Raw genomic sequence first — 24,590 nt, 5'->3', positions numbered from 1 at the left:
AAACATATGAGAATGAACAACCAAAACATAATTTAATTGAGAATCTTCCCTTTGCAGAGTCAAGTGTCTTCATTTAGTCTCCTATAGTGACATGGTGAAGGTTTTCACACAAAACTACTATCACGTGATACATGAATGATATTTATTAAAAAATAAAATAAAACTTCAGGCCATTGTGAAGTTACCTTCCTCTTACCACAGGCAGTAGTAAACCAGAGAGTAATAAGAAAAACATCAGACAGTACCATAGACTACAAGATGAACATTAATGTAATCTACTTCAGGGTTCAAAATTAATTTTTGTGTACCTTGTTTAAAAGTCTGTTTAAGTAGCACAGGTTCAAGTGATGGATCTAGTTCTTCTCCAACATTTTCTAGCAGAAGTGGAGTTCCAAACTGAATGCAGTTCTCCAGGGTTCTCATATAATCTGTGTCACTGACCTTGATAACATTCAGGCGGTTTTCCTTCTCAAAATTCTTGATCCATTTATTTGCTTGACCTTGAGGATCGATCATTAATGGCCTAGAACATACAAGACACAGTTTTCTCAGTGCTTGCAGGAGTTTTAAAAAAATTTAAACTATTTAAAAATGTTTCTGTGTCAGGCTGTCAAGGAAAAAATGATACAATTTTGATTCTGTTATTTTAACAGATCAGTGAGAAATGGGGGTATAGATGTTTTATCATAATTTGAAAAGTAATACCAAAAATAGTTTTAAGAGTTGCAAAAAATGTTCATAACGTTTTTTATAAAATACACCAGAATGCAGAATTCTTGTAAAATCTTGTTCTGCCTCTCCCCTGGAATTCTCAGTATTTAGAATATATTTAGTTTTACAAATTTTGAGTTCTTTCTCATACATTTTTTCATTAAAAAAAAAAGTCAACAATTAGTTGCAATTTAAATCTGATATGTTGGTATATCAACTAGTATAAGGCTGGAAATATAAGTGGGGCAGGGAAAGGTGACAATATTTTAATTTTGTTCAACACATTTGACCCCCTTTGTACTTGCTGATTTCATCTATATGTATGTATTTTAATGTGAGGCATGAATGATATCAAACACCTCCTCTAACTGCACCCTCAAAGAATTAAACAACATTCTAAAAATGGAATTACACACTATAAGCTGAATATAATCTGAATCTATCACAAAGACTAATTCTTAAGAGAACACAGATCACAAGAACATCACCAGAAAGTTTTATAATCTTGTACTTCTACTGAGTGCAGATTATTTGCAGACAGCTATCACAAGTTTTCATATAATGTAATAGATACCATCCTTGAAATAAAATTTCAGTTGGAATTAAAAAAAAAAGTTGTTAAAGGTCCTAAAATAATACTTTATATAGATGAGAGTTTCACACACAATAAATATCTATAAAGCATTAAAATGTCATCTGATAGCCTTATAACCATAAGAACCTGAAGTGGACTGTGATATATCTGGACCCTGCAATTTACGTAACCTGAGTCTTATCATTAAACATGTAAAGCATGAGGATTTATGTGTAGTTCTAAAATCAATTCTTATAAATGTTTCGCTAGCTAGTAATAGGACAACAAGGTACAATATTAGAAAAAAATGGAGGGGGGAAAGGAGGGGGAAAGGAGGGGGGAAAGGAGGGGGGAAAAAACTTTATCCAAGAGCACTGCATCTCCTGAGAGGAAAGCTTTCAAGGAACTACATACACAATTCTCTAAAGTGTTACACATCTTAAATTTCACAGGAGCTGGATGTAAAGGTTCCACTCTTGATTTCAATCACATTGTCTAAACAGAAGCTACACTGTCTCTAGACATTGTATGCTTTTTTTTAAAAAAAGTGAAAGCTTGTTTGGATTTGAAAATTAAACCTTTTTGTCACCTACCAACGTCTTGAATTGTCAACAATGACCCCATTGTCTACAGAAAATATGTCCGTTGGCAAACCAGCAATATTCCAGGCTCTTATTTTTATTGGGTCACCAAGAGTCTTACTTAAAGAGAAATTCTCAGAACAAGGGATATTTTTCTCCTGCGAAAAAAAAAAGAAAAGAAAACCCTGTTTAACTTTATTCCATGTTTCTTTACATCTTTTATTAAATGCCACTTAAATCCAAAGTGACTATGTGCAATTCCTTAAGAGTCTGAAATAGGTCAACTATAAGAAAAATTCTGGGAAAAATAACATCATAGTTTCAACAGCTAACTATATTTCCCACTGAGTATTTACTCTCTCTCTCCAGATTTTGCAGGATTTGTCTAGTTTTTTGTACATTCTAAATGTGGGGATTTTGTTTCATAAAGTTATGACAATGCATTACCTTAAGAAACTCACACACAGTTGGAAATCCTCTAATGACTATATCTTCCAATAACTCAATATAGTAATCCAATGCTGTTTGTTACTGTTGAATGTCACAGCCACAATCAGTGACTTCAAGTCACTTGATTTATGAATTATGGTGTTAGTATAAGTATGTTGGAACTGTCCCTTTGCAAACAGCATAATCGACCATTTAATTAACATATAAATATGTGCCAGTGCAAGTTATTATAGAAAGTTTTTTTACATTATACATAACTGCATTTTAAAGTTAATTCTTTCATTTAAAGGCAAAAAGAGAAAATTCTGAGATTTTATTTAAGTAATAATCAAGCCTTACAAAGTCAATGATGCTCTTGTTTCTGATATGGTACTTTTAACTCTAGAGTAAAATAACTGATTTAATTAAATTCAAATTTACAGAATATTGGATCAGCAGAATTTATCCCATTGATCTTAATTTTTACTAGGCTAATATTAAATAAACGGCAAGCTATTTTTGAGGCCTTTCGCAGTAGTGTGAAAAAAAGCAAACAGTCATTTAAATCTAAGATAACCTTCTAACCTTGCACAGTTTGCTCCAGTCTTTGGTACATTCTTGTCGAAATCCAGCAGTAAAAGCTCCAAGATATGCTATCACACCAGCTGATATCAGAACATCTCCTGTCAAATTATCATATGTGTCCTGAAGATCATTTGCAGCATTATTCCATCTATAACAAGCAGAAAATACAGAAAAAAAATGGTGCTGAAACCTCCACATTAATGATATTGACAGTAAAAATCAACCTTTGTTGTTGTTATCTTAAATTCAGGTGGAGAATAAGGACACTGTGTTTACGTATTTTCTTATTTTGAAGACTTTCTCTACAATTCTTAATGTTGCTGCCCATATTTTTACATTACAAACAATTAGAAATCTTTCAAGGGCCCAGACTGTTACAGTCTTCAGCAGTACGGCCCTGAGAGATACAGCATTAAAGGCTCAGGGAACTGATGTTCAAATTCAGTTTCAACAATGGCTGTCATATCTGACATTTGAATGTTAACCTGACCTTGATTTCTCTCCACCAAGGCCTCCAATCAACTTCTCTGCTCGTTCTAGTTTTTTAGCACACAGATCAACCTGGAATTCTAAACGAGCCTTTTCTTCAGTTTTCTCAGTGAAGGTTCGTTCCAAAGCAGCCAAATGATTTTCAACTGCTGCAAGTTCTTCTCTCTTCTGATTCAAGAGTGTCAGTGTCTCTGCTAAGGACTGCTGTGCCTCTCTTAAACGATCTTTCTTGGGTGCAACCACCTATTCAATTACAACCAATACACAAATGCTTAAAGCACATTTTTGTAACTTCATTATTTAATACAATGCTTAGGGTGCATATACCAAGCTAAGGAAAGATTTCATAGCACTGAGGGACTAGGATCAAAAACGCACCTTTGCAACCCTGTCATACACCTCCATTGCCATAATCCATTTACATAAACCCTCTGCTGCTGAGGAAGCTTTAGCCACCTTTTGTGGATCAAACTCAGGATTAGTCAAGTACTCAGCCCGAATCTTCTGCATGACAGCTGCCTGGATAACAAAAGCATTACAGCTCATCAAAGTCTTGTGGCTGACACTTTAAAATTACACTGATTGCCATTTCTCTACACAATGAAATAGGAAAAAACTACTCAGTGTTAATTGTAGTAGAAACCACTGCTCATTTGTTTCTTTTGATTTTTCCTATCACGCTTTCTGGTCTTTTCTTGTTTTCATCCTAATCCTGTCCTATGCCTTTGGTATGTCTTGCATGTGGCAGCTACCTAAGTGCTAAGAGCATTACAGTCACATAGAAGCCTTAATTTACACTGTCTCTTGTGCAAAAGATGCCGATTTCATTATTTGCTGTCTTTTCTCATAACACAGCTGTTAGGGATCATTATAAAAACGTGTTTCTACTAATCTAAGACAACATCTAAATGAATTACATTGCTTGTGCCTACTTTGGGGGACTATTTTTATAAAGGGCGCTTTTTTTTTTTTATAAAGGACTATTTTTATATTCAATTTCCACTGAATTCGGCAAACAGCAAGAATCACACTCTCATATAGTAAGGTCTTCGAGGGAGATGGTCATATTTTAAATAAAGTTATATAGCTAGTACATTTCTACATTTACTCTATATTCTTCTAGTATACTTAACACAACATTACCCATTTTGCCAACGTTCATTCAATCAAAATACAGCTAGAAACAGCCATTAAGAAAAGCACGAATGTGGGCAGTTATTTTAAAATAGAAAAAAGTTTATAATGCCAGAGTAATTGATTTAGAAAAACTAGTACAAAATAAGGCATAGAAAGGTTGGAGAGGGATCAGATGTTCCCTGCTTCCACAAAAAACCCAAACCAAACCCCAAAACAGAATATATGAAATGAGGTTAAAAGGGCCCAGGTTCAGAAGAAACAGAAGGAGATACCTTTTCATACCACTAAAAGTAGACTTCTGGGATGCTTTGTAAAAAGATCTTGTAGATACAGAAAGTTTACATGGGCTTAAGCAGACTAGAGAAATTACAGAAGAGAGATCCACTGACAGCTACTAAACACACAGAAACTACATCCAGCTTTGGAAGTCCTTCACTTAAAGTGCTGGAGGCTGGAAGAATATTTGGAGAAATTATCATATATGCTGTTCCTACTCTTTCCAGGGCACCTGCTTATGGCCATTTTTGGACACAGGATAATGGACAGGACAGACTATTTACTCTGATACAGGGGTTTTTATGTGTTATTTATACCTTTTGATGAGATACTACCCATAAATTGCAAAGTTAGAAACATTTGTGCACAGAATGACATTTCATTCAAATAGAAGACAGGCTGTCTTCCAAAAGAAATTCTAAAACCTTCTGAAATGCCACTTGGAATGCACACTGTGAGGAATTTTGACTCACTTTCCATGATCATACTCATCCTATAGGGATACCCTATCATATTGTAAAGATCCTTGGTCATAACAGAAGTTGACTAACTTGGGACAAATGGGGCCTCTGATAATAGTATTTTCTAATTTTATTTTTTTCCCTGCAAGAAAGTGTCTACATGGTAAAAATCACTGAGAAATTACACAGAAGTCTTACTGGAATATTGTCCTTGTCATACTCTTTCAAATCCTTTAAGAAATTCATGTCACCAAGCAGTTTCTTGCTTGGAGTCCAGTAATCCAAAATCTACAAAATACAGTAGGAAATATCTTTTCAAGCTTTCAAACAAACACACAAACAAAAAATGACAAATCTCTTTTAACTAAAACTCATGTATATTTAATACTGATGACCTCGTATCTCCTTGAGACGTCAATAAAGGAGAAAGTCTATCAGATCAAACATTTCCCCCAAACCATGCCCAAACCCCAAAACTGAAGAGTGTCTCAGAGAAGAGTTATGTATTATCTATTTTCTAGATATAGAGTCAAGCAAGTTAAATGTGTTGTCTTTGCACATTACAAAACTTTAAAAATTTGGAGTTCTGGAAGTTTTCAGTAAAATAATGGATGGAGGCTGTAAGTACTTGCCTACTTTAGTGGACCTTGGGTGACCTTGTTTACTGAAAAGTGCTCTGTGTTGAGAAGAACATGAATTACACTTTTATTTGAAACTATTGTCTGCCATTTTACCTTGCCTCCAGTCCCTGAAGGATCTGCAATTTTCTCAGGTTTTACATCTTTCATGACACAGACAGCAGCCATGACAAGTTTGACACCAGACGGAGGATTTTTCATTGATTTGACAATTGATATATCAGAAGGCTTAAATAAAAATCACATTTAAAAAAATTATGACAAATGTTATGCTTTTCTCACCACTAAGATAAATGAACTAACAGAAAAAAGGGGGAATTATAACACCATTATCAATGAACATAATTAGAGGGGACTTTTCGATGGGATGATACAGTGTTAACAAGACAATTAACAATATCCATCAATGTATCCTATGCAGGGGAAATAAAAATGAAATAAATGCTAGTAACTGTAAACTAATGATTAATTAAAATTATGGTTTAAAAAGTCCAGGGTTTTTTTTTTATTTATTTTTTTAATTTTATTTTAAAAGTCCATGTATTTTTTGATACACTTCCATAAGTGTCAGCTAAGACATCTCATATACTTCATAACTCCTACTAAACTACCTCCTACTATACTAAAGTCCTGCAGGACTTTCCCAACAATTCTGCTTTCAGATCATGTGTAAGTCATGACAAGGACAAAACCTTTAAACCAAAGATAGAGATAATTCTTAGCTATAAACAAATGCCATGTTACACACTGGCAGTCAACATTAACTTCGCTCAAAGAGGAAATCAGCTGATACCACTGCTGGCAACTTCAGGTTTTGGTTACTTTTACCACAAGTGGGCTTTCTTGCAAATAAACAATTTTTTTAAATGCCGCCCTCCCATTGGTATTCTGAGTACATGAAGAAGAAATATATTGAACAATGACTGTACAGGTCCTGTCCTTCGTCAAAACTAAGGAAATTTAACACTTTTCAAATTCTTTTCATCTTAGTGCATTCTTTCCCAAATAAATGGAAGGGTTTAATCATGTTAAATAACTCTTTCAAATGCTGAAGTTTAGATCAGCTTGCCTTCAAAGTGTCAAGAGCATCAAGTGCGGCCTCCAGGGCTGGGATTGCTTCTGCCAGGTCACTCTCACATTCATTTTTCAATGTCTGAGCTTCTTCAGCTTTTTCTGTAGCAATTTCTTCATCTACTTTTACAGTTTTTCTTTTTTGTTCTACTTCTGCAGATTCTATTTCTATAGTCTAAAGAAAAACACATGGGTGAGCTTCCTACTGAGCAGGGAATGATCAAATAAACTGAAATTACCCAGTATAGCACTTATGGAATAGTCTAAAATATAAAGAAAAGATTGAACTATTTTAATATTTTCATATATTTTCAAATTATATTAAGGGAATAATTTGTTTCTTAGCATAATGCAAAATCATCATGGAGCTTTAACAGTAGGTGAACTGCATGTAATCAGATTACTGTCAATAAAAGCTATTTAAAGTATGTTTGAAGTTCAGGAGACAAACTCAATGTTTGTGGATCAGGCTACAATTAAAAAATGACTAGCTTTTACAGTGAGTTTTCATAGCTTCACAGTCTATAACATTGACTACTCAAAGTTATTTTCTTTTCAGTGATGAGTCAAGACTTCATACAAGTACTCCCTTTTCAGTTCCACATAAGTCACATCTAGTTTTCTTGTATGTTTGTAACAGTAGGTAGAAGAGAGATTACTGTATCTAAAAACACTTACAAAGCAGAAGTGCATAAAAACGTCAATCAAATCTTGTTTTTTTGTGATGTGACAGTAACATATTAGATAAGTGTATTTTCGCAAGCCAGAATTTTCAAAAACACGCAAGAGATTGGTTCCTACATCCCACTAAATTTCTATGAAGTGAATTCTTTTAGAAATCAAGTGTGTAATCCCTGTGTATGCAAAGACAGACTGTGCAAAACTGTTCTTGTTTATTTTGCATGCTGAAGAACTATGTGTGGGTTTTGCAATGTTTGTGAGTGATTTTGGGAAATCCAGCCTAACCACTATTAGCATGAAAGTTCCTCTAACATCCTTCAGCCTGGAGCTTAGGCAAGGACTGTACATCCAGAGCCTGTACCTTACATAAAAAACACAATTTTCTTCCAGTTCTAAGGATATAAGCATAAATAGTGACAAGTTTCACAATACTGCAAACCCCAGTAAACAAGAAGTGAGCTCAAAAACCCGAATTCAACTCTTATTTTCTGAAAGTCACATATCAGCAACCTTATACAGGCATAGTCTTTAGAACCTGACTACAATCAGCTGAGATACTGAAGTTGAAGTACATTGTATGATTAAGATTCCTCATTCAAAGCTAATTATTACAAAGGTGAAATTATGGATCCCAAGCATACACATGCTTACATTAAAAACCACAAAATTGTATTTGTATAACTCTACCTTCATCATGTTTGCATTATCAAATTTAGCTTCTTCCAGTTTGGGCTGCAGCTGAACTAGTTCTTGTTTCATCTCACCAACCTATACATATGCAGAAGAATCAAGTAGGATTCAGAAGTGCCAAGTACAATTTCCAACAAATTCTACAAGACCTAGATTTTACCTAATGACTAATTTACTGATAGAAGGAAATAACATTGTTTCAAATCAAAACACCTCAGAGACTTATTTTTTATCTCATATGTGCAATCTCTAATTTTAAGAACTACATTCACCTACAGTCACCTGTTAACCATTTAGCAAAGGGAAGTTCTGTTCACATACTGCTAAGCAATACATGCTTATAGGTCTGTGGCCTCTAGCACAACTGCTATGACTGTAGGAAAGAAAAGGTAAAATAAATTTCTTACAGTTTTACTGTTGAAGCTAAAGCTAAACAAAATCTGAAGTAATGCTTTTGACTGATTTCTCCAGGAAAAGACCAGCTTTTGCCAAACATTTTGTATTTTCAGTTCCATTTTTGTCCTAACTCACTTGTGATTCAGCAAAAGCTAGTTTATCTAGTCCATTCACGTATTTCTTCTTGGCTTTCATTACAGCGTCTCGTTTCTGAGTAAGAAGTTTCCGAAACGCAGCAATAAGCTCAAGATAAGAAGCAGGAGTAACATAATTATGGCGCCCCAGACTTTGCAAGAACCTATTAAAAAAAAAAAAAAAAAAAAAAGAGTACCTTTAAGTTTTGTTTTCTTTTTCTAGTTTAACTATTGTTAGCAAAGTTATGTAACTGTTTGACAAATAATAGGAGTAAACAATTTTGACAATTTTATATATTTTTATGCACACAGATAGTATACATTAACTTTTAAACCAGAAACTAGTAGCAATGAAACTCAATCACCTACTATATTGTTTTTTCTTGCTTCTAAAAATTCAACTTTTGAGTTCTGTGTTGCTCAATTTACTACTTTCAACAGCGTAATCTTTTCCCTCTTAATATTTCTATAAATTAATGAGTTGTTTTCAACAGAAACAGACTGACCTTACAGAGAGTGACAAAACTGAAGTATGAAAGTATTTACAGATTGGCACAACTTCCTGACGCTCACTGTCTGTGAGCTGAAGTGTTTCTAAGAACTTATTAGCCACACGTTCAAGGGCATCTTCAGGCCATGGCTGAGGGAGAAGTGAAGAGAGAAGCATTTCTAAAATTCAGCTCTTAGCAGTCTTTATAATTTAAAAACAATTTTTACTATTCAAACCACCAGAATGAGACACAGTAGTCCCAATTATGTCTCAAGAAAAATTAACTGATATGAGGGTTAGATCAGGCAGCAGTGTCACTACCCATGCAATCTTTTCTGGCAACTCCAGGCTGACCTTCTAGTTAAAAGCCACATATTGCCATTCTACCCAAAGATTTCTGTGTCTATGTCATCCTTTGGCAGAAAAATTAATTAATGTCAGCACCAGGCCAAGCTATAGAGCTAACTGCACTTCACTGAGAGTAACACCCATTACATCGAGGATTGTTAACTACAGTAATTTTCCAAGTTTTATTCTGCTATAAAAGATCTACTTTTAAACAACAGGACTTGCATTTGCTAGTCATTCCCATGATGCATGACCTCTTAACAGGGAGCAGAAATTATGATCATTTTACAATCACGTTGAAATGGTTTCTCTCGTCCTTTAAAATACACATACTATGCAATAAAATGACAAATTACCATCACCAAACTGACACTATTCAGAAATGTAAAATTTGTAGCAACAAAATTTAAGTTTCCTTAGTTGTAAAAATGCTTAGATTGCATATCAAAGAGCTCCCAAAATATTACAAAAAATGCCTATGCTATTTTAAAATTTTGAAAAACATGGAGTACTTCTACACAGAAGTCAAGAAAAAAATCTAATGGGACATAAAAATACAGATTCTTAGAAAACTGAAGTAGTTTGTTGAGAAAACAGTATAAATACTTTCACATACCTGGAACCAATCAATAGTACAGCAGTTGATGAGTGAGGGAAACTGCCTCAGACGATTGCGGAAAGCATCTCCAATTGGGCTGAATGCTACCACAATATGGAGATTTTCTTTGCAACGGTTCACAAAAAATGCAAACAAGGCCAAGGGACTGAGTTCTTCATGTTTATTGCCAGCCTGAACTATTGCACGAACACCCTTAGGAATAACACATAGTGTAAAAACTGTTATATAATTTCTCATTAAGCACTTCTAAAGTCCTATAGCAATCCTGTTAATGAGCATCACCATGAAGCAAATTTTTTATTGATAAATGAAACAGAATAAACTAGAAAAACTGTAGTAAATAAAGTAGTAAATAAAATAGTAAATACTATTTGAGAATAGGATTACAGTATTTATCTGTGACCCTGACAACTCATTCTAGAAACGATCATCTGAGCAACTGAGAATACACCAGAACAAAAACTAAAAATCCATCCCAAGATGAGTTCCAGATGGATAAGACACATTAAGATCAGACAGAGGATTAAGACATTCTGAAGAATCAAAATTCATAATCAGATGCCTCAAGAAATAAAGAGCCAAACCCTTCTAATGATAAATACAACTATCAGGTTTAACTACAATCAATCTTCAGTCACTCAAAGATTTAGAAGATATCGAAACAGATGAGGCAAATTACTATTTTCATTACACAAAAGCCACTACAAAATAAAGCAAATGTTTTTCTCATCACCTACGCTTTAAGTGCCACGTAAGTCCCCTAAACGATATTTCAAGGCATTTACTTACTAAGAACTTTTTTAGCTTTAATATTATACTAAAACATGCTGTATTTACCTAATTGGAGAGGAATATTTAAGTTTCAAACATCAAAACATATTCCATTTGTTCATTTACCAAAACCAATAATCTCTCAAAACAAGAAACCTCTAGATTTGAAATGAAAGACTACTTCATAAAAGTATTATTATCCTCAACTAATTAACAATCCACAAAACACTGACTACAAACCCTAAAACTCAAATTATTCTTCCACAAAAGCATGTATACTTTACATAATCCCACAATTAAAATAAATGAAAAAAAATTAGTTTAGTAGCAATAGAGTAAAAGTGGAAATATTTTGATGGAGCAGATTTAAATGAATAAAAACCAACTTTGGTTCAGTTGGCATATTATGGATAGCTACCAAGTTCTAGCATACACCAATTGAATATGTTTGTACAAACTATAAAATTGCAAGAGAGCCACATTATCTTAATATTGTTATTATATACCTGGCAAGAATGAAACAGTAATAGAGAAAGATGATTAGAATTATAATCTAACTTCTTTGCAAAATACATGGAATGCAGGTATCAACATGCTCCATAACTTAAGCACAAGAACAAACAATACAGTAACATTTATCAAGTGACATAGCTATTTCAATAAAAAACATTTGTGTATGGACTAAGAACCACTTTGAATGTCAATAGAAGCATACCTAAGAAATTTATTAGTAAACATACTACAGAGATATGAAGACAGCACAGCATACAGTTCCAAATATTGTTACCTAACATTGTTTCCAGCTTGATGTATACAAAGACTGATGCCCCTCCCTCCCAACTGGTGACTGCTATTTTGAAAATCTAAGCCTGATTTTAGTTAGAAATTTTTTAAAAATTGACTGAGTACATTGCATCTTTACTTCTGAGCCTGAATTCATGGAGCACCCTTCCCCAACTTCTCTGAGTAGAAATGTCAAGACTGAAATTCTGTCTAAACAGTAGTGTCCTAGACAGCAAGGGTCTATTGACAAATGCAGGCTGTGTTTTTTTAAAAAAGAAGTCTTTGCCCTTAATTGATCAATGAAAACATTATGAGGTACATTCTTTTTGTGCACAATAAACTGCAAAAAATAATTATGGCCACAGGGTGTTTGTGAACAATCAAGGCTCCCTACGTGCACAACTTAATGTGTTTGCGAACAGAATGCCAGGTCAGAACTAAAGCTAGTAGTAGCTATAAGCTACCCCATAAGTTTAATAATAACTGGCTGATTTATCTAAGGTCTCAAAAAAAGTCACAGAATTAAGTGCATATATCCAAAGGCCACACTTCACACTGAACTGACAATATACCTTAAAAGGGAGGTGACATTAAAGAGAATTTCTAAAGATACCTCTATAATTTCTTGTTTTTCATCTGCTGCAAAAAGATTGGGTACTTCCCCAGTGTTGAGGACACTGTCAACATCTTCTAAAAAGCTTTCTTCTTTAATTTGTGAATCTGTGATTATAAATACAGTTTTCAAGCCTTTTACACCAGCATTCTTCAGAAGACTCTAAAAATGCAAGACAGTTGAAATATTGTATATTCCAAAACATCCTTCCTCAGAATTAAGTCAAAATGCAGACAGGTTATTAATACTCACTTTCAGATCTTCTCTCCACTCATTTGTACCATAGGTCTTAGAAATCTCTGGTTGAAAAACACACATTTTTGCCATGAATGCTGCTAGACGAGTCAAAGACTGGCGTCCACTTCCTCCCATTCCAACTAACAAGGCATTACCCCCTGGCTGCTTCAGAATACGACTTATACGAGACAAATGTTCCAACACATACCTGTATTTGAAATGTGCTGATTACCAGAATGGCAGAAATACATATACATATAAATCTGTGAACGTATAGAAGTAGCATCTCCAAAACAAATTTCTGAAGGCAGGGTGGGGTGGTGGGGAAGAGGAAGAAAGGGAGTGGGTTTGCACCACAAAATAAAATAAAACTTACAACTCTTCTATTATACAAACATCAGTATTTAGCTAAATTACAAATTACTACAAATTTCTGAAAGGAATAGGCAGTGGTGAGAACAGGAGCACCATATGGATAAAGGTGTCAAAGAAAACCAACAGAAATTCTCTACTTTTAAAACTGATAATACTGTTATGGTTTAGCTTTCTTGAAGTATAACAGTTTAAATACTTTTAAAGGAATAACTGGGGAAAAATGGGTTATATCAACACCCTCTGCCTCTGGCAGTATTTTATAACTTACATGTGAAATAGATATTGGAACAATATCTTCAGAAAGCAGTATCTGCACATTACTGAGAGTTCTATCTACTGTGAAAACAAAAGTACAATTTATCTTGGAATATGCAGCAAGGTCTACAGGAAATGGCCTGTTTAAGCACAAGGCACGGGGTAGTTAAAGTAAGCTGAGTAGTAGTTAAAAGTGGTCTCAAAAAAAGGTTAAGGCATTTCAAAGATAAATTCTTGTTTATTTTGATTGGTTAGAAAAATAAGAGAGTCACATCCAGATGTTATCCATGAGATTGGACTCTAAGCCTACAGTCAGACATGCTCTCCCAGCTGCTGTTCAGTGAGGTAACTGGGATATTGCTTCTACACTCAGGAAGTGCCCTCTGATCAGAGGTCACCAGCTCTTCAAACTCCCAGCATAGCTGTATATAAAGGTAGTAAAAAATCCAGCTTGTCAAAATGACCTAGACTGAAATAAACTGCTGTTAGAAGTGCTTAAACTACCCCTAATTACCTTCACAAAGCATCTACATGTCAAGTTACACTGGCAAGTATGAAGAGGCAGTAATCTCTAGCAATAAAGGGGAGGAGGGAGTTCTGACCTCCCAATCTGTCTCAGTTGTAGCTCTGCCTGATCACAAGTTAAGGTAACAATAGCAGCCCGCACAGTCTAAACTTTCATAGGATTAGCTACAGCACCAGGCTAGGTACACACCCCGAAGTGGGGCACGGCTGTGCTGCATCACAACGGAGCAGACAGGCAGTGATGACTGTGCTATATCTCACCCTGTACCTCACAACCATAGAATCCTTGTCCATGGTGAAATGGAAGTCCAGTGGCTGCAGACAAAACTGATATCCATCTTCACCCCTAACAGAGGCCTAGCAGAAGTAGAGCACCCACCTGATTTGGTGCACAATGTTTCTTTAACAACCAAGGGATGTATTCAAAGCCCCTTAGGAGAAAAACTTCTCATTATTTACTTTTGGATAGAAAAAGCAGGTGCATAAGAGAAAAATCAGTTCACTTCCATCCAGAACAGGGTAACACCACACACACTTTTGTGGATGCATAAAGGGGAGGAGACATACAAAAACCACAGCCCACAAAATTGGATATACTGAATTATCAACTACTGCTTAAAGCTCTTAATAATACAGATCAATGCACCTGAAAACTACAAGGTTCATTCTTGTTTTGTGGGTCTGATTATATTCATCCAAACACTGCTCCACAACATCACTGAACAGCTGAATGCTTGGAATTTCAACATAAAGTCTTTCATCTCCCTCAAGTTCTGGATTCATGTAGTCACCAAAAAACAAACTTCTCATGTTTTCTTCCGTTACCTATGGTAAATATTCAACAAATTATGAAATCAAGTTTAATATTTAATGAACATATCCCTCACTGGAATTTTAGACAACAAAGGAGAATTTAGACAAATATTCAAGACACAAAACAAGCACTCTGAAATGTTTTGACTCACAGATAATACCCACCTCAAAATTCTCTATTTCCCATATTAAACAATATACTTACTCTTAATTTGTTCTTGGAACATAATTGGCTCAAATAGCCATTAACGGTCTCACAATCATGACCTTCAGATTACACCAAATTTATACAGATGTATGTTTAGCAATTTTCAATATATTATGAAATGGATAACTAAGACCACAAAGTTATTTTTTCTATACATCAGTGAAGTGACAGTGGAAGAAAAAAAAGAAAAACAGAAAAAGGAAGACAGGGCATACAGTCTAACATGATCATACAACATTTTAAAAACTAAAATTTCATAACAATTACAGAATGCTGTTTACCACACAGTAACTCAGTCACAGGCTAAATTTTAAAAGAGAATATTTCTTTATCCTGTAAAGCAGGTCTCTGGAAGTCCACTGAAGAGTATTTATACTTGTATTTCTCCTTGCAGGCACAATAGTATGTGCAGATCACAGCTACTTTTGTGGTAGTGATTTATAAATTACTCCAGTTGTTTCTGTTACCTTATCTCCCATTGCCCAAAGATTCAGTATGTGGTGTTACAGCTCCAAGAAAAGACGTGACAGAATTTTTTTGAAAAGTTGCTCTGCTGACCTACTGATTAATTGGATGCTTTATTTCTATGTGCAGGCATCTAGGAGCTTAATAAAACACTACGCTTGATAAATTGAATTTCGTAAGATATAAACACCCAGGGGTTTTGGGGTAAATCTGAAAAAATGTTGCACTATCTTTTTAATTGAATAAGAAATAAGTTTTTGTTTCACTATCAAATACACAAAATTCTTTTATGGAAAAATAATAAGTTTATCCACACTTTAAATGAAATACTTTTGAAAAGAACGCTTATGTACAACACTTAAACCCTTCCAACCATTTTTACTCTTTTTTTTTTTCCAAAGAAGCCATTTTGCCAAGTTCAACTCAAATTTTCAAGCACCTTTGATCCAAAATTTCACCTCTGATTGAGAGACTTACTAGTCCTGAATTTATAAGGAAAGCAATTGTTTTGTGACAGGTTAAACATAATACTCACAGGTGTGTTTCCTTGCTTCAGGTGTGCAAAAACTGAATCAAATGCTTCTTTGAAATGTTCTTTCACAATATCTTTCATTAAATTGAACAGCCAGGCTCTATCATTGTCTTCCACTAGACGGTCATAGAAGACCCGAAATACCTCATGTACAAACAGCCGAAGCATTACATGTTTGCTTTCAATTGATTTTCTCTTAATGAGCAAGCAGCCATGGATAACACGTGAAAAGTCACGCAGGTTGAATGTATAATGAGATTTGGCTGGTGTGGGCAAAAGATTTTTGATGGCTTTCTTGTACACCTTAAGATAATAACAACAAAGAACAAAATCAACAAAACAGTAACACCGACTGTATTATTACAATAAATCTTAAATGTTTTCTAAAATTGTATTTCTCCAAGAAAAACATTTCACACTTAACAATCCTAATAATGTCTAAAGATCTCAAAGTCCTCCGAATGTATCAGATGCACCTTCTGCAGTTCTGGAACTAGGTACTACTAACCTAATTGCAAATGGAAAAAGTAATTGTAGCAAGAGTAAAGAAATCTGCTGTAGGACCAGGAATACCAATCAGATCTCTTGACTTCCTTTAATTATATGATATCTTCCTTCAAGTGAAGGACTGAATGATATGTAATGGTAACTTCCTAGATTTTCAGTTGTTTAAATCTATTTGTTTGCATAACTACAAATTACTCAAAAATGGAGTCAATAAAAATGCTGAAGGAATAGGCAGATCAAGAAAAGTGTCTTTTGACTATATTTTGCTCTAATGTGAAATGCATCAGCTGTGGTTAGCTCATGCTGTTATAACAGAAACAGTGTCATTTCTTATTACATTGAACATAAATAACATGCTGAAGTAAATGCTGACAGAGGAAACTTTTAATCTGTCTCTGTACACTCACAGGTGAAGACAATTATCAAACATCAACCTGCTAAAAAAAAAAGTACAGTGAAATCAAGTGTTACAGGCTTGACTATATCCGTGGTACTGAGTACACATTCCACCTGTTGTCCCATGTCCAAAGCCCAGTTCTTGCATTATACTTTAATCCTAGGAATTAGAAGGTATTGCTTACCAGGATGAAAATTCACGTTGGGACAGATTCTCTAGCAGGTAAATGCATATGAGTCTAACAGTATAAACAAAATTTGATGCAGTCTGATGAGAAATAACTGCATCACTATTAAAAGACAACACTCTGAAATTGGTCTAAGATGTATCCTGACAAAACTGAATGTTTTAAACATGTAGTCAAATGCATTCAAATCGCAGGTAGCTGCTACTATTATTTTCTATTTAAAGAAGCAAAATTTGTGAATTTCTTGCAAATTATTTTTTTGTGTGTTTGTTTTGGAAGGATTAATTGGACCTACAAAAAGACTTCTAGTGGCAGTAGTCAGTCAGCCTTGTGATTCATACATTGAATGTATTATCTAAGAGTAGTTCTGAAACACCAGCTCTGCAAATCCTTGGAATGAGATGGATTCAATCTTGAATATGTCCTTGGGTATAAGCAGAACTAGTGGAAAAGTCTGAGAAAGGCCTCAGCTCTGCAGTAGAAGGAAGTCACATCCCCTGTGAAACTTCAGCCATTTGATTTTGCCTTTGAAGCTGACCAGATTTTCTGTCAGGATTTTTCATCGGTCAAATATTAGCTACCTAATGCATTTCCATGATGAATACTTATGGTAGGCAATAGATTTGTTCACACTGCTAATGATTTCTGCTACGTAATAAGCCGGCAAAGCTATACTTTGATATTATGTCTGCAACTTAATGCTTCATTGCAAAAATGTCACGATTTGCCATTCCTTTCTTTACATGTATAGTACATTGCAAATGTGACACTGGCTAAAATCTGTCACATGGAACTTCACAAAACATTAATAAATTCCACACAGCCAGGCCCAATGGCTTTCAGTTTCACAACATTTCTGTGATGTCTTTTGTCATACTGGAGTCAGATTCTACAAAGCGGCATGTTCGTGTTGGCTTCCCTAGTCTGCTGTGATGTGCCCATAATTAGCGTAAAAACTAGGAGAGGAAGGAGGAAAGTGGAGAGGGTGATTTCTTCATTGTTAGTCTCTCTTAGAAGGAATTTTGGAAGGGTTGTAATCGATATTTTAATTTTGTCTTTGCGTGTGTGTGACAGCTCCCTGTGCCTGTCTGACCCCAAAGAGATTCCAGTCTCACCTACTTGACTTTATGTGGACAGGTACTAGGGAGCCCATACTAACACAAATTTAAAGACAATTTTCCTAGAGTAAGACAGTTACTGCAACAATGAAACTAAGACACTTTTGTCAAAGCAGGTGAGGCTATATGTTAAAAATAAGAAGGAACAAAATATCTAAAATCTCTACTTCACCAATTAAATTATTATAGAGCCAGTGGAACTTTACTGAACAAGTTAAAGGAAACTTCCATTAAGGTATTTGCCTCTTACCTCTAAAGTGGCAGTGACAATTTGATTTCCAGTTGTGAAGAGCTCAGCAGAAAATTCACTAGTCCGTAGGTAGAAAGCTACTACGGTAGAGAAGATGCGGACCATTGTTTCATCGCTAAAAGAATTAATAGCGCAAATGTTGAAGTGTCGCAAAAATCGAGGAGTAACAGGATTCCTCCCACCGCCTGGAGGCCCCATAGCAGCAAGTAACTGTACATCAACAAGTGTAATTTTAGATGTGTCCTTTAAATCATACCTTCAAAATAAATTGCAATGTGACTTTTAGTTAGTTACAGATATAACACATTAGTTACAGCTTAGATGCATCTATATTACAGAGCACTCTGTGCACGCATACCATATGTACTTAAAAATATAATATTACATTACATATATTACATACTATATTTTTTCTATATATTTTATATTTAAAAAAAAAAAACAAACAAAAAACCAAGAACAACTAGTCTTATAACTATGGCCCAGTTAATCTCAACACATCATGCTGGCCTGAAAGAAAGAATATTTATCTAAACTGGGTTACATAAAACCTGACATGAAATTTTGAGGCAAGTATTTAAAACTGTAACGTGGCGAGATGTATTATCTCTATTCAAGAGTAACAGACATTTGAGCCTGGAATCACAAAAGTAACAGTATTTGAGAAGTGCCTGGAATCACAGAATATTCAGGCTAGAAGGGACCTCAGGAGACCACCTGTTCCAATCTTCCAATATAAACAGAGCCAATAACCTCAAAAGCAAGGCATACCTTTAGCTTAGTTTTCTTCATGCCTATTACCAGCTGATTCCATTGTTACTTTAAAAAATTATTTTGAAGTGTTGTTAAAAAAAAAATTTGTGATCTTGGATGACAGTAAAAACCAATGCAATGAGTAAAATCAAAAGTTTTATATAATTGCATATATATATATATATATATATATAAAAACCTGCCAATTCACTGTGAGGAGGAAAAGAAAGGAAAGAAACGAACTGCACTGAAAAAATAAAAACAATTAAAAATGTAGACAAAAAAATCAAGGTGTAAAAGAATGATTTTATTTATACATACAAATACTGCTAAAGTTCAGCAATAAAATCTTCTAAAAAAACCAAAACAAATCTGATCATCAATTTCTTAAACTGAAAAGTCACTTAAAGAGCAAGAGTGAAGTTGCTCTAACTTTAAATAACATATTCTTATATAAACCAAAGCTATCTTAACATCCACAAAGCAGCTTAAAAAAGTTTTGAAAGTAAAATTCAAGTGAATAAATAATTATAACAGGAAATGCAGCAACAAAAAAGTTTAAATTGTATTTCAAATAATTACCAAAATCCATGGTCACAGAACTGTCTTAAAAGTTCTATAGGAGGCTGTGCACCATACTTCTCCAAAGCAGGCATATTCATATCATCTACAAAAATAATGCACTTTTTTCCCACTGGAGGGCCAAAGACTCCTTTGCGCCTCTTGTCCAGCCTGGCCATAATAATGTTCTATAATGCAGACAGGAATATACAAAACACAGAATAAATATTCGTACATGTTATCTTTTTGAAACATAAATTATCTATTCTACTAACCTGGGTCTGATTGGCACTGGTTCGAGCTGAAAAATTAATGAAGAAGGGAAAGTAGCGCTCCTTTTCCAAGTTGTTCATTAACTTGTCCTTGACATACACAGATTTCCCAGTACCTGTTGGTCCCACTAAAAGCAGTGGTCTTCACAAAAAAAGAAATAAAGCATACAGACTAACAAACTGTAAACTAATTGCAATTAGAAGTCAAAGGTTTTACTAATTTGTCCTGCTTATTCTGCCTCTAAAAACATTACACACCTTAAGAAGAAACTAAAATGTTTTAACACATTCATATAACCCTTTCATAATTTTAGTTTGCTCCCACCAACAAGACAAAGGGGACAAAGTGAAAGAGATATTTCTCATTCCCTCATTCTACTGGCTTTGGAGTATGTATGAACATACATGGAAGTTAAATTTCTTCTGATAGGTCTTGCAGTAGTTTAAACTTTATAAAACTTTCAGGCTTGAAATTTAATATGAGGCTGTTTTATATTTCATTCTCTTATATGATCTGACCATAGATAATGTAACTGATTTTGATAGGACTAATCAAAGAAAAAAAAAATTCATTACCAAAGAAGACAGAGGGTACAAAAACTCTTTGGGCTGTCATTAACAGCATCCTCAGAACAAGCATACTAAAACTGGATTATAATAAGGCTTCATAAAAAAAAAAAACAAACACAAACCAAAAAGACACTTTAAGGCAACAAATTGCATTGGTTGTAGTAAATGTCTATTTTTAACAGGCCAAATAACCTTTGAGGGCTTGATAAAAACAATGAAGTCAATGGAAAGAATAAGAGATATTTCTACCTATGACCATGTCGTGGTTTAACCCCAGCCAGCAACTAAGCACCACGCAGCCGCTCACTCACTCCCCCCCATCTAGTGGGATGGGGGAGAAAATCAGGAAAAGAAGTAAAACTCCTGGGCTGAGATAAGAACAATTTAATAGAACAGAAAAGAAGAGACTAATAATGATAATGATAACACTAATAAAATGACAACAGTAGTAATAAAAGGATTGAAATGTACAAATGATGCGCAGGGCAATTGCTCACCACCCGCCGACCGACACCCAGCCAGTCCCCGAGCGGCGATTCCCTCCCTCCCCCACTTCCCAGTTCCTAAACTAGATGGGACGTCACATGGTATGGAATACACTGTTGGCCAGTTTGAGTCAGGTGCCCTGGCTGGGCATGAGAAGCTGAAAAATCCTTGACTGTAGTCTAAACACTACTGAGCAACAACTGAAAACATCAGTGTGTTATCAACATTCTTCTCATACTGAACTCAAAACATAGCACTGTACCAGCTACTAGGAAGACAGTTAACTACATCCCAGCTGAAACCAGGACAGACCAATATTTCAGAAATTTGCAATGAAGTGACGTAACTTACTTCCCATGGGTAACGAATAGCTCTATCAAATAGGTATATCGGACTGTATCCATAGTTGGGACTATAATATCTTGAATCTTCACGTTTTTATCACTGTAACTAATATTTTTAATAAATCCATTCCAATGAACCCAACATCCTCTGCCTTTCAGCTAGAAATACAGATGTAAAATAGAATGGTGTTACTTCTAGACATATGGAAGGTTTTCTCTACTAGCTCACTTTTGAAAAATGAAAATAATAAATTTTAATAAATTAATATTAATTTTTTCAGAAATGCATATATTTAGTTTTCTTTATCTCACTAATAAAGTGTTAAAGTACATACATAAGCTTAGACCCCTTTTCTTAAAGATATTGTTCAGCTAAAACAAACAAACCATACAAAAACACAACAGAAGAACATATGCAAAAATTAAAAAGTGTAATTATAATCTAACATTTCTAATGGATACCATAAACAAAACTGTAATATAAGCAAACTGCCTATGGGCTCAATATCCTGCTTTCCTTCTAGACAGTCCACATTTCTTCTATATGAAACCAGATTTGAGTCCATCAGCTTAGCTTTAGCTACAGAATAACTATAATGTGGCAACATTATAAATATAACTGATGTGTACATCTTGGTGTTTTCTAAAAAAATTTGGTCAGCACATTAGCATTCAACAAAGAAAAAGAATTGAAAAATGCACTGTGGGATTTAATCCAACACCAATACTCTACAACATCCAACAAGCTTTGTAAAGTTAAAATATCCATCTAGCTTTATTTTCCTTCCATTCAGACTGTAAGAATCTACTTCAGTCAACACAGAAGCAATCAATCATACCTCATACATGTAGTCATAGACCAAGCCTTTCTCTTCAAAGGGACACTCCCATTTTCCCACACTTGTTGGTACAGGATTTATTCCAGATTTCCCAGCCACAGTTTCCCTCAAGAAAGTATCAAAAATTATCCTGCTGTCACCATCACAAGTTCCACCAATGGACCAGATTGTGGCAAAAGCAAAGCAACCCTGCAAGAGCAAAAAGATGAGCAACTGCCTAAAAAGTTGACATGTTATGTAAACCTTGTACAGTCTGATTAACAAACATAGTTCTGAAAAATACTGTTAAGCAGACAGGTGTTACAAGGTACCCTTGGATAGCCCTGGTCCAAAGAGATTTAGAAATCTGATTAAAGACAGAATAAACCAAAAACTTTATTCAAGGATACAGAGAGATATATCTATCTATCTGTCTATCTAGATATTGAGAGAGAGAGAGAGAGAGAGAGAGATGACAAAAAAATAAAGGCCACTGACTAAAGCATTATGTCCCATGATAAAGCCCGAGAAGAGTTCAATCATGTGGTCTCAAGAATTTCTAATCGCAAACCTGGATCTAGGAATTTTCTATAAATTTTAAATAAATTTTAAATAAATACTTTTACATTGTTTTCTTCAGTTTTTCATAAGAACAATCATATAAGATCAGACAGAGCATCCAACTAATACAACTCTCAGAAAACACTTCCCAAGGAAATTTTGCTCAAACAAGCCCATCAGTCTTACATGAAAACATATTTTCTTTAAGGGAAACAAGACACTTTGCCTTAGGTAATTACTTGGTTAGCGAAAAAGCACATTTAACAAAAACACTATTTACCCCAGTTAATTGGAAAAACAGTAAAATGTTTAATCATATTTGTTACTTGCAAGACCTGCGTCTCATCTGGGCATCTCCAAAGTTTGGGGGAAGGAGCAAAGAGGTAGCAAAATTGTTTCACATGTCTCTTATCCCAAACTAAAGTTGTTTTGATTAGTCCAATTATTTTTGAAGACTGGCATATGCAAAAACAGATATACATTTTTCTACAGGTTAAAAAAACCAACCATAATCCATGCACAGATATTTCTGTTGGTGGGATCTTCTTGCACAGTTTGACAAATCAACATTTCAAAAAGCTGCGTAAGAGCTACTACAACATTGGTATTGCTTGTAGGTACCAGCTCCTATGAGATACAAAAGGATCGGTATTATACTTTACGTGTTCAGTTAGTTTATCTTTTGGAGCTAAAATACTAAAATAATTAGATAATTAGCTAATTCTGAACAAATATTTGAAGGCAAGGTTTACACTGACTTTTATCAAAGGATCATTTGCCCTCCTCTGTCCTTGAAACATCAAGACATTTAGCTTGTTAACCATGTTCACAGCTACCACGTGGCCACTACAATCATAAATCCTAAAACAAAAAAAACCCACGGAAGTAACTACAGCAATAAATGAGCAAACGCCTAAGTGCTATATCACACAGATTTTGCAAGGAACTACACATATGTTTCCCCTAACACTTAAAAAAGTACTTCCCTATTCAACATGACATCTTTAAAGAAAAAAATAATGTACAAAATTATCTTGGGAAGACTTCTCAATCAGTGTTTTAAATACTTACTTTACTTTTGAAAAGAACAAGGTGAAAACTATGATCAACTCACAATACAAGTCTTGCTTAACATTCTCATTTTAGCTTTCCAAATTAGACCCAAGAGTTGCCCTTCTCAAAACAACAGGAGGCTGCTGCATATTCATTCTAATTGTCCTTGTCATGAGAGAACAGTCCCTCCCTACCAAGGGTAACAGAATAGAAATGGCCACCTAGCTATTGCAGGAAAAAAAATGGCAAAAAATACCTTGCACTGTTTCTGACGGAATCTTAATGCTGGTGGTATTAACCAATCAAAAAGTCCCTGCAGAAGATCTTGATGTCCCTTTAAGTTAAGAGGTTCAGGCAGTTTACTCAACCAAGAGGTAACAAGTGGCCTCCAGCCGAGTTGAGAAGGTTCCAAATAAATCATACCACAACGACTGACTGTAGCAGGCTAAGGAAAAATTGTAAACTCATTTTATTATACATTTAATATATTGAACTTTGTTTTATATTTTCATTAAATACAAAACTTACTGATGCCTGGGAAAGATCCATTGTTTCAAAAATAAGATTCATCTGAAGGGACATTTGGATGATTTCCCCACTCATCAAACAAAGCTTTAATAATAACAAAAAAAAATAATCACAAGCAAGATTAGAAAAAAAAAATTAGTTGTAAATTATGCATCCTATCACAGGAGATTTCTATATGAAAATCAGCAAAACCGAGTATAACCAAAGGCAAGGTCAACCGCATAAAATGTTTAATCACTTGGAGCAATAATTTTTTTTTTCAAGCTTTAGCTAAATTCTTCACTTAAACCACAGTACT

At 34.6% G+C, this 24,590-nt stretch overlaps 1 protein-coding gene across 1 annotated transcript in view; it reads right to left on the bottom strand.

Moving 5' to 3' along the window:
- DNAH12 (dynein, axonemal, heavy chain 12) overlaps positions 1-24,590 on the bottom strand; it is a 71,812-nt gene that overhangs the window by 15,362 nt on the left and 31,860 nt on the right. The window contains exons 32-55 of the mRNA XM_010573668.1: positions 24,293-24,376; positions 24,021-24,209; positions 23,219-23,338; positions 22,172-22,360; positions 21,340-21,491; positions 19,936-20,074; positions 19,682-19,848; positions 18,347-18,602; positions 15,891-16,190; positions 14,516-14,694; positions 12,730-12,922; positions 12,478-12,639; positions 10,308-10,502; positions 9,360-9,493; positions 8,855-9,017; positions 8,321-8,401; positions 6,951-7,127; positions 5,978-6,109; positions 5,442-5,531; positions 3,748-3,888; positions 3,371-3,612; positions 2,881-3,028; positions 1,879-2,024; positions 309-523 (exon numbers count right to left, since the gene is read on the bottom strand). Of these exons, the coding sequence (XP_010571970.1) occupies positions 309-523; positions 1,879-2,024; positions 2,881-3,028; positions 3,371-3,612; positions 3,748-3,888; positions 5,442-5,531; positions 5,978-6,109; positions 6,951-7,127; positions 8,321-8,401; positions 8,855-9,017; positions 9,360-9,493; positions 10,308-10,502; positions 12,478-12,639; positions 12,730-12,922; positions 14,516-14,694; positions 15,891-16,190; positions 18,347-18,602; positions 19,682-19,848; positions 19,936-20,074; positions 21,340-21,491; positions 22,172-22,360; positions 23,219-23,338; positions 24,021-24,209; positions 24,293-24,376 (3,994 nt within the window). The remainder of the gene's footprint in view (positions 1-308; positions 524-1,878; positions 2,025-2,880; positions 3,029-3,370; positions 3,613-3,747; positions 3,889-5,441; positions 5,532-5,977; positions 6,110-6,950; positions 7,128-8,320; positions 8,402-8,854; positions 9,018-9,359; positions 9,494-10,307; positions 10,503-12,477; positions 12,640-12,729; positions 12,923-14,515; positions 14,695-15,890; positions 16,191-18,346; positions 18,603-19,681; positions 19,849-19,935; positions 20,075-21,339; positions 21,492-22,171; positions 22,361-23,218; positions 23,339-24,020; positions 24,210-24,292; positions 24,377-24,590) is intronic.

The sequence above is a fragment of the Haliaeetus leucocephalus genome, unplaced genomic scaffold (assembly GCF_000737465.1).
Source record: "Haliaeetus leucocephalus isolate CR32 unplaced genomic scaffold, Haliaeetus_leucocephalus-4.0 Scaffold2, whole genome shotgun sequence".
NCBI lineage: Eukaryota > Metazoa > Chordata > Aves > Accipitriformes > Accipitridae > Haliaeetus > Haliaeetus leucocephalus.
The sequence above is the reverse complement of the archived record's forward strand: the minus strand, read 5'-3'. Positions and strand labels throughout refer to the sequence as shown.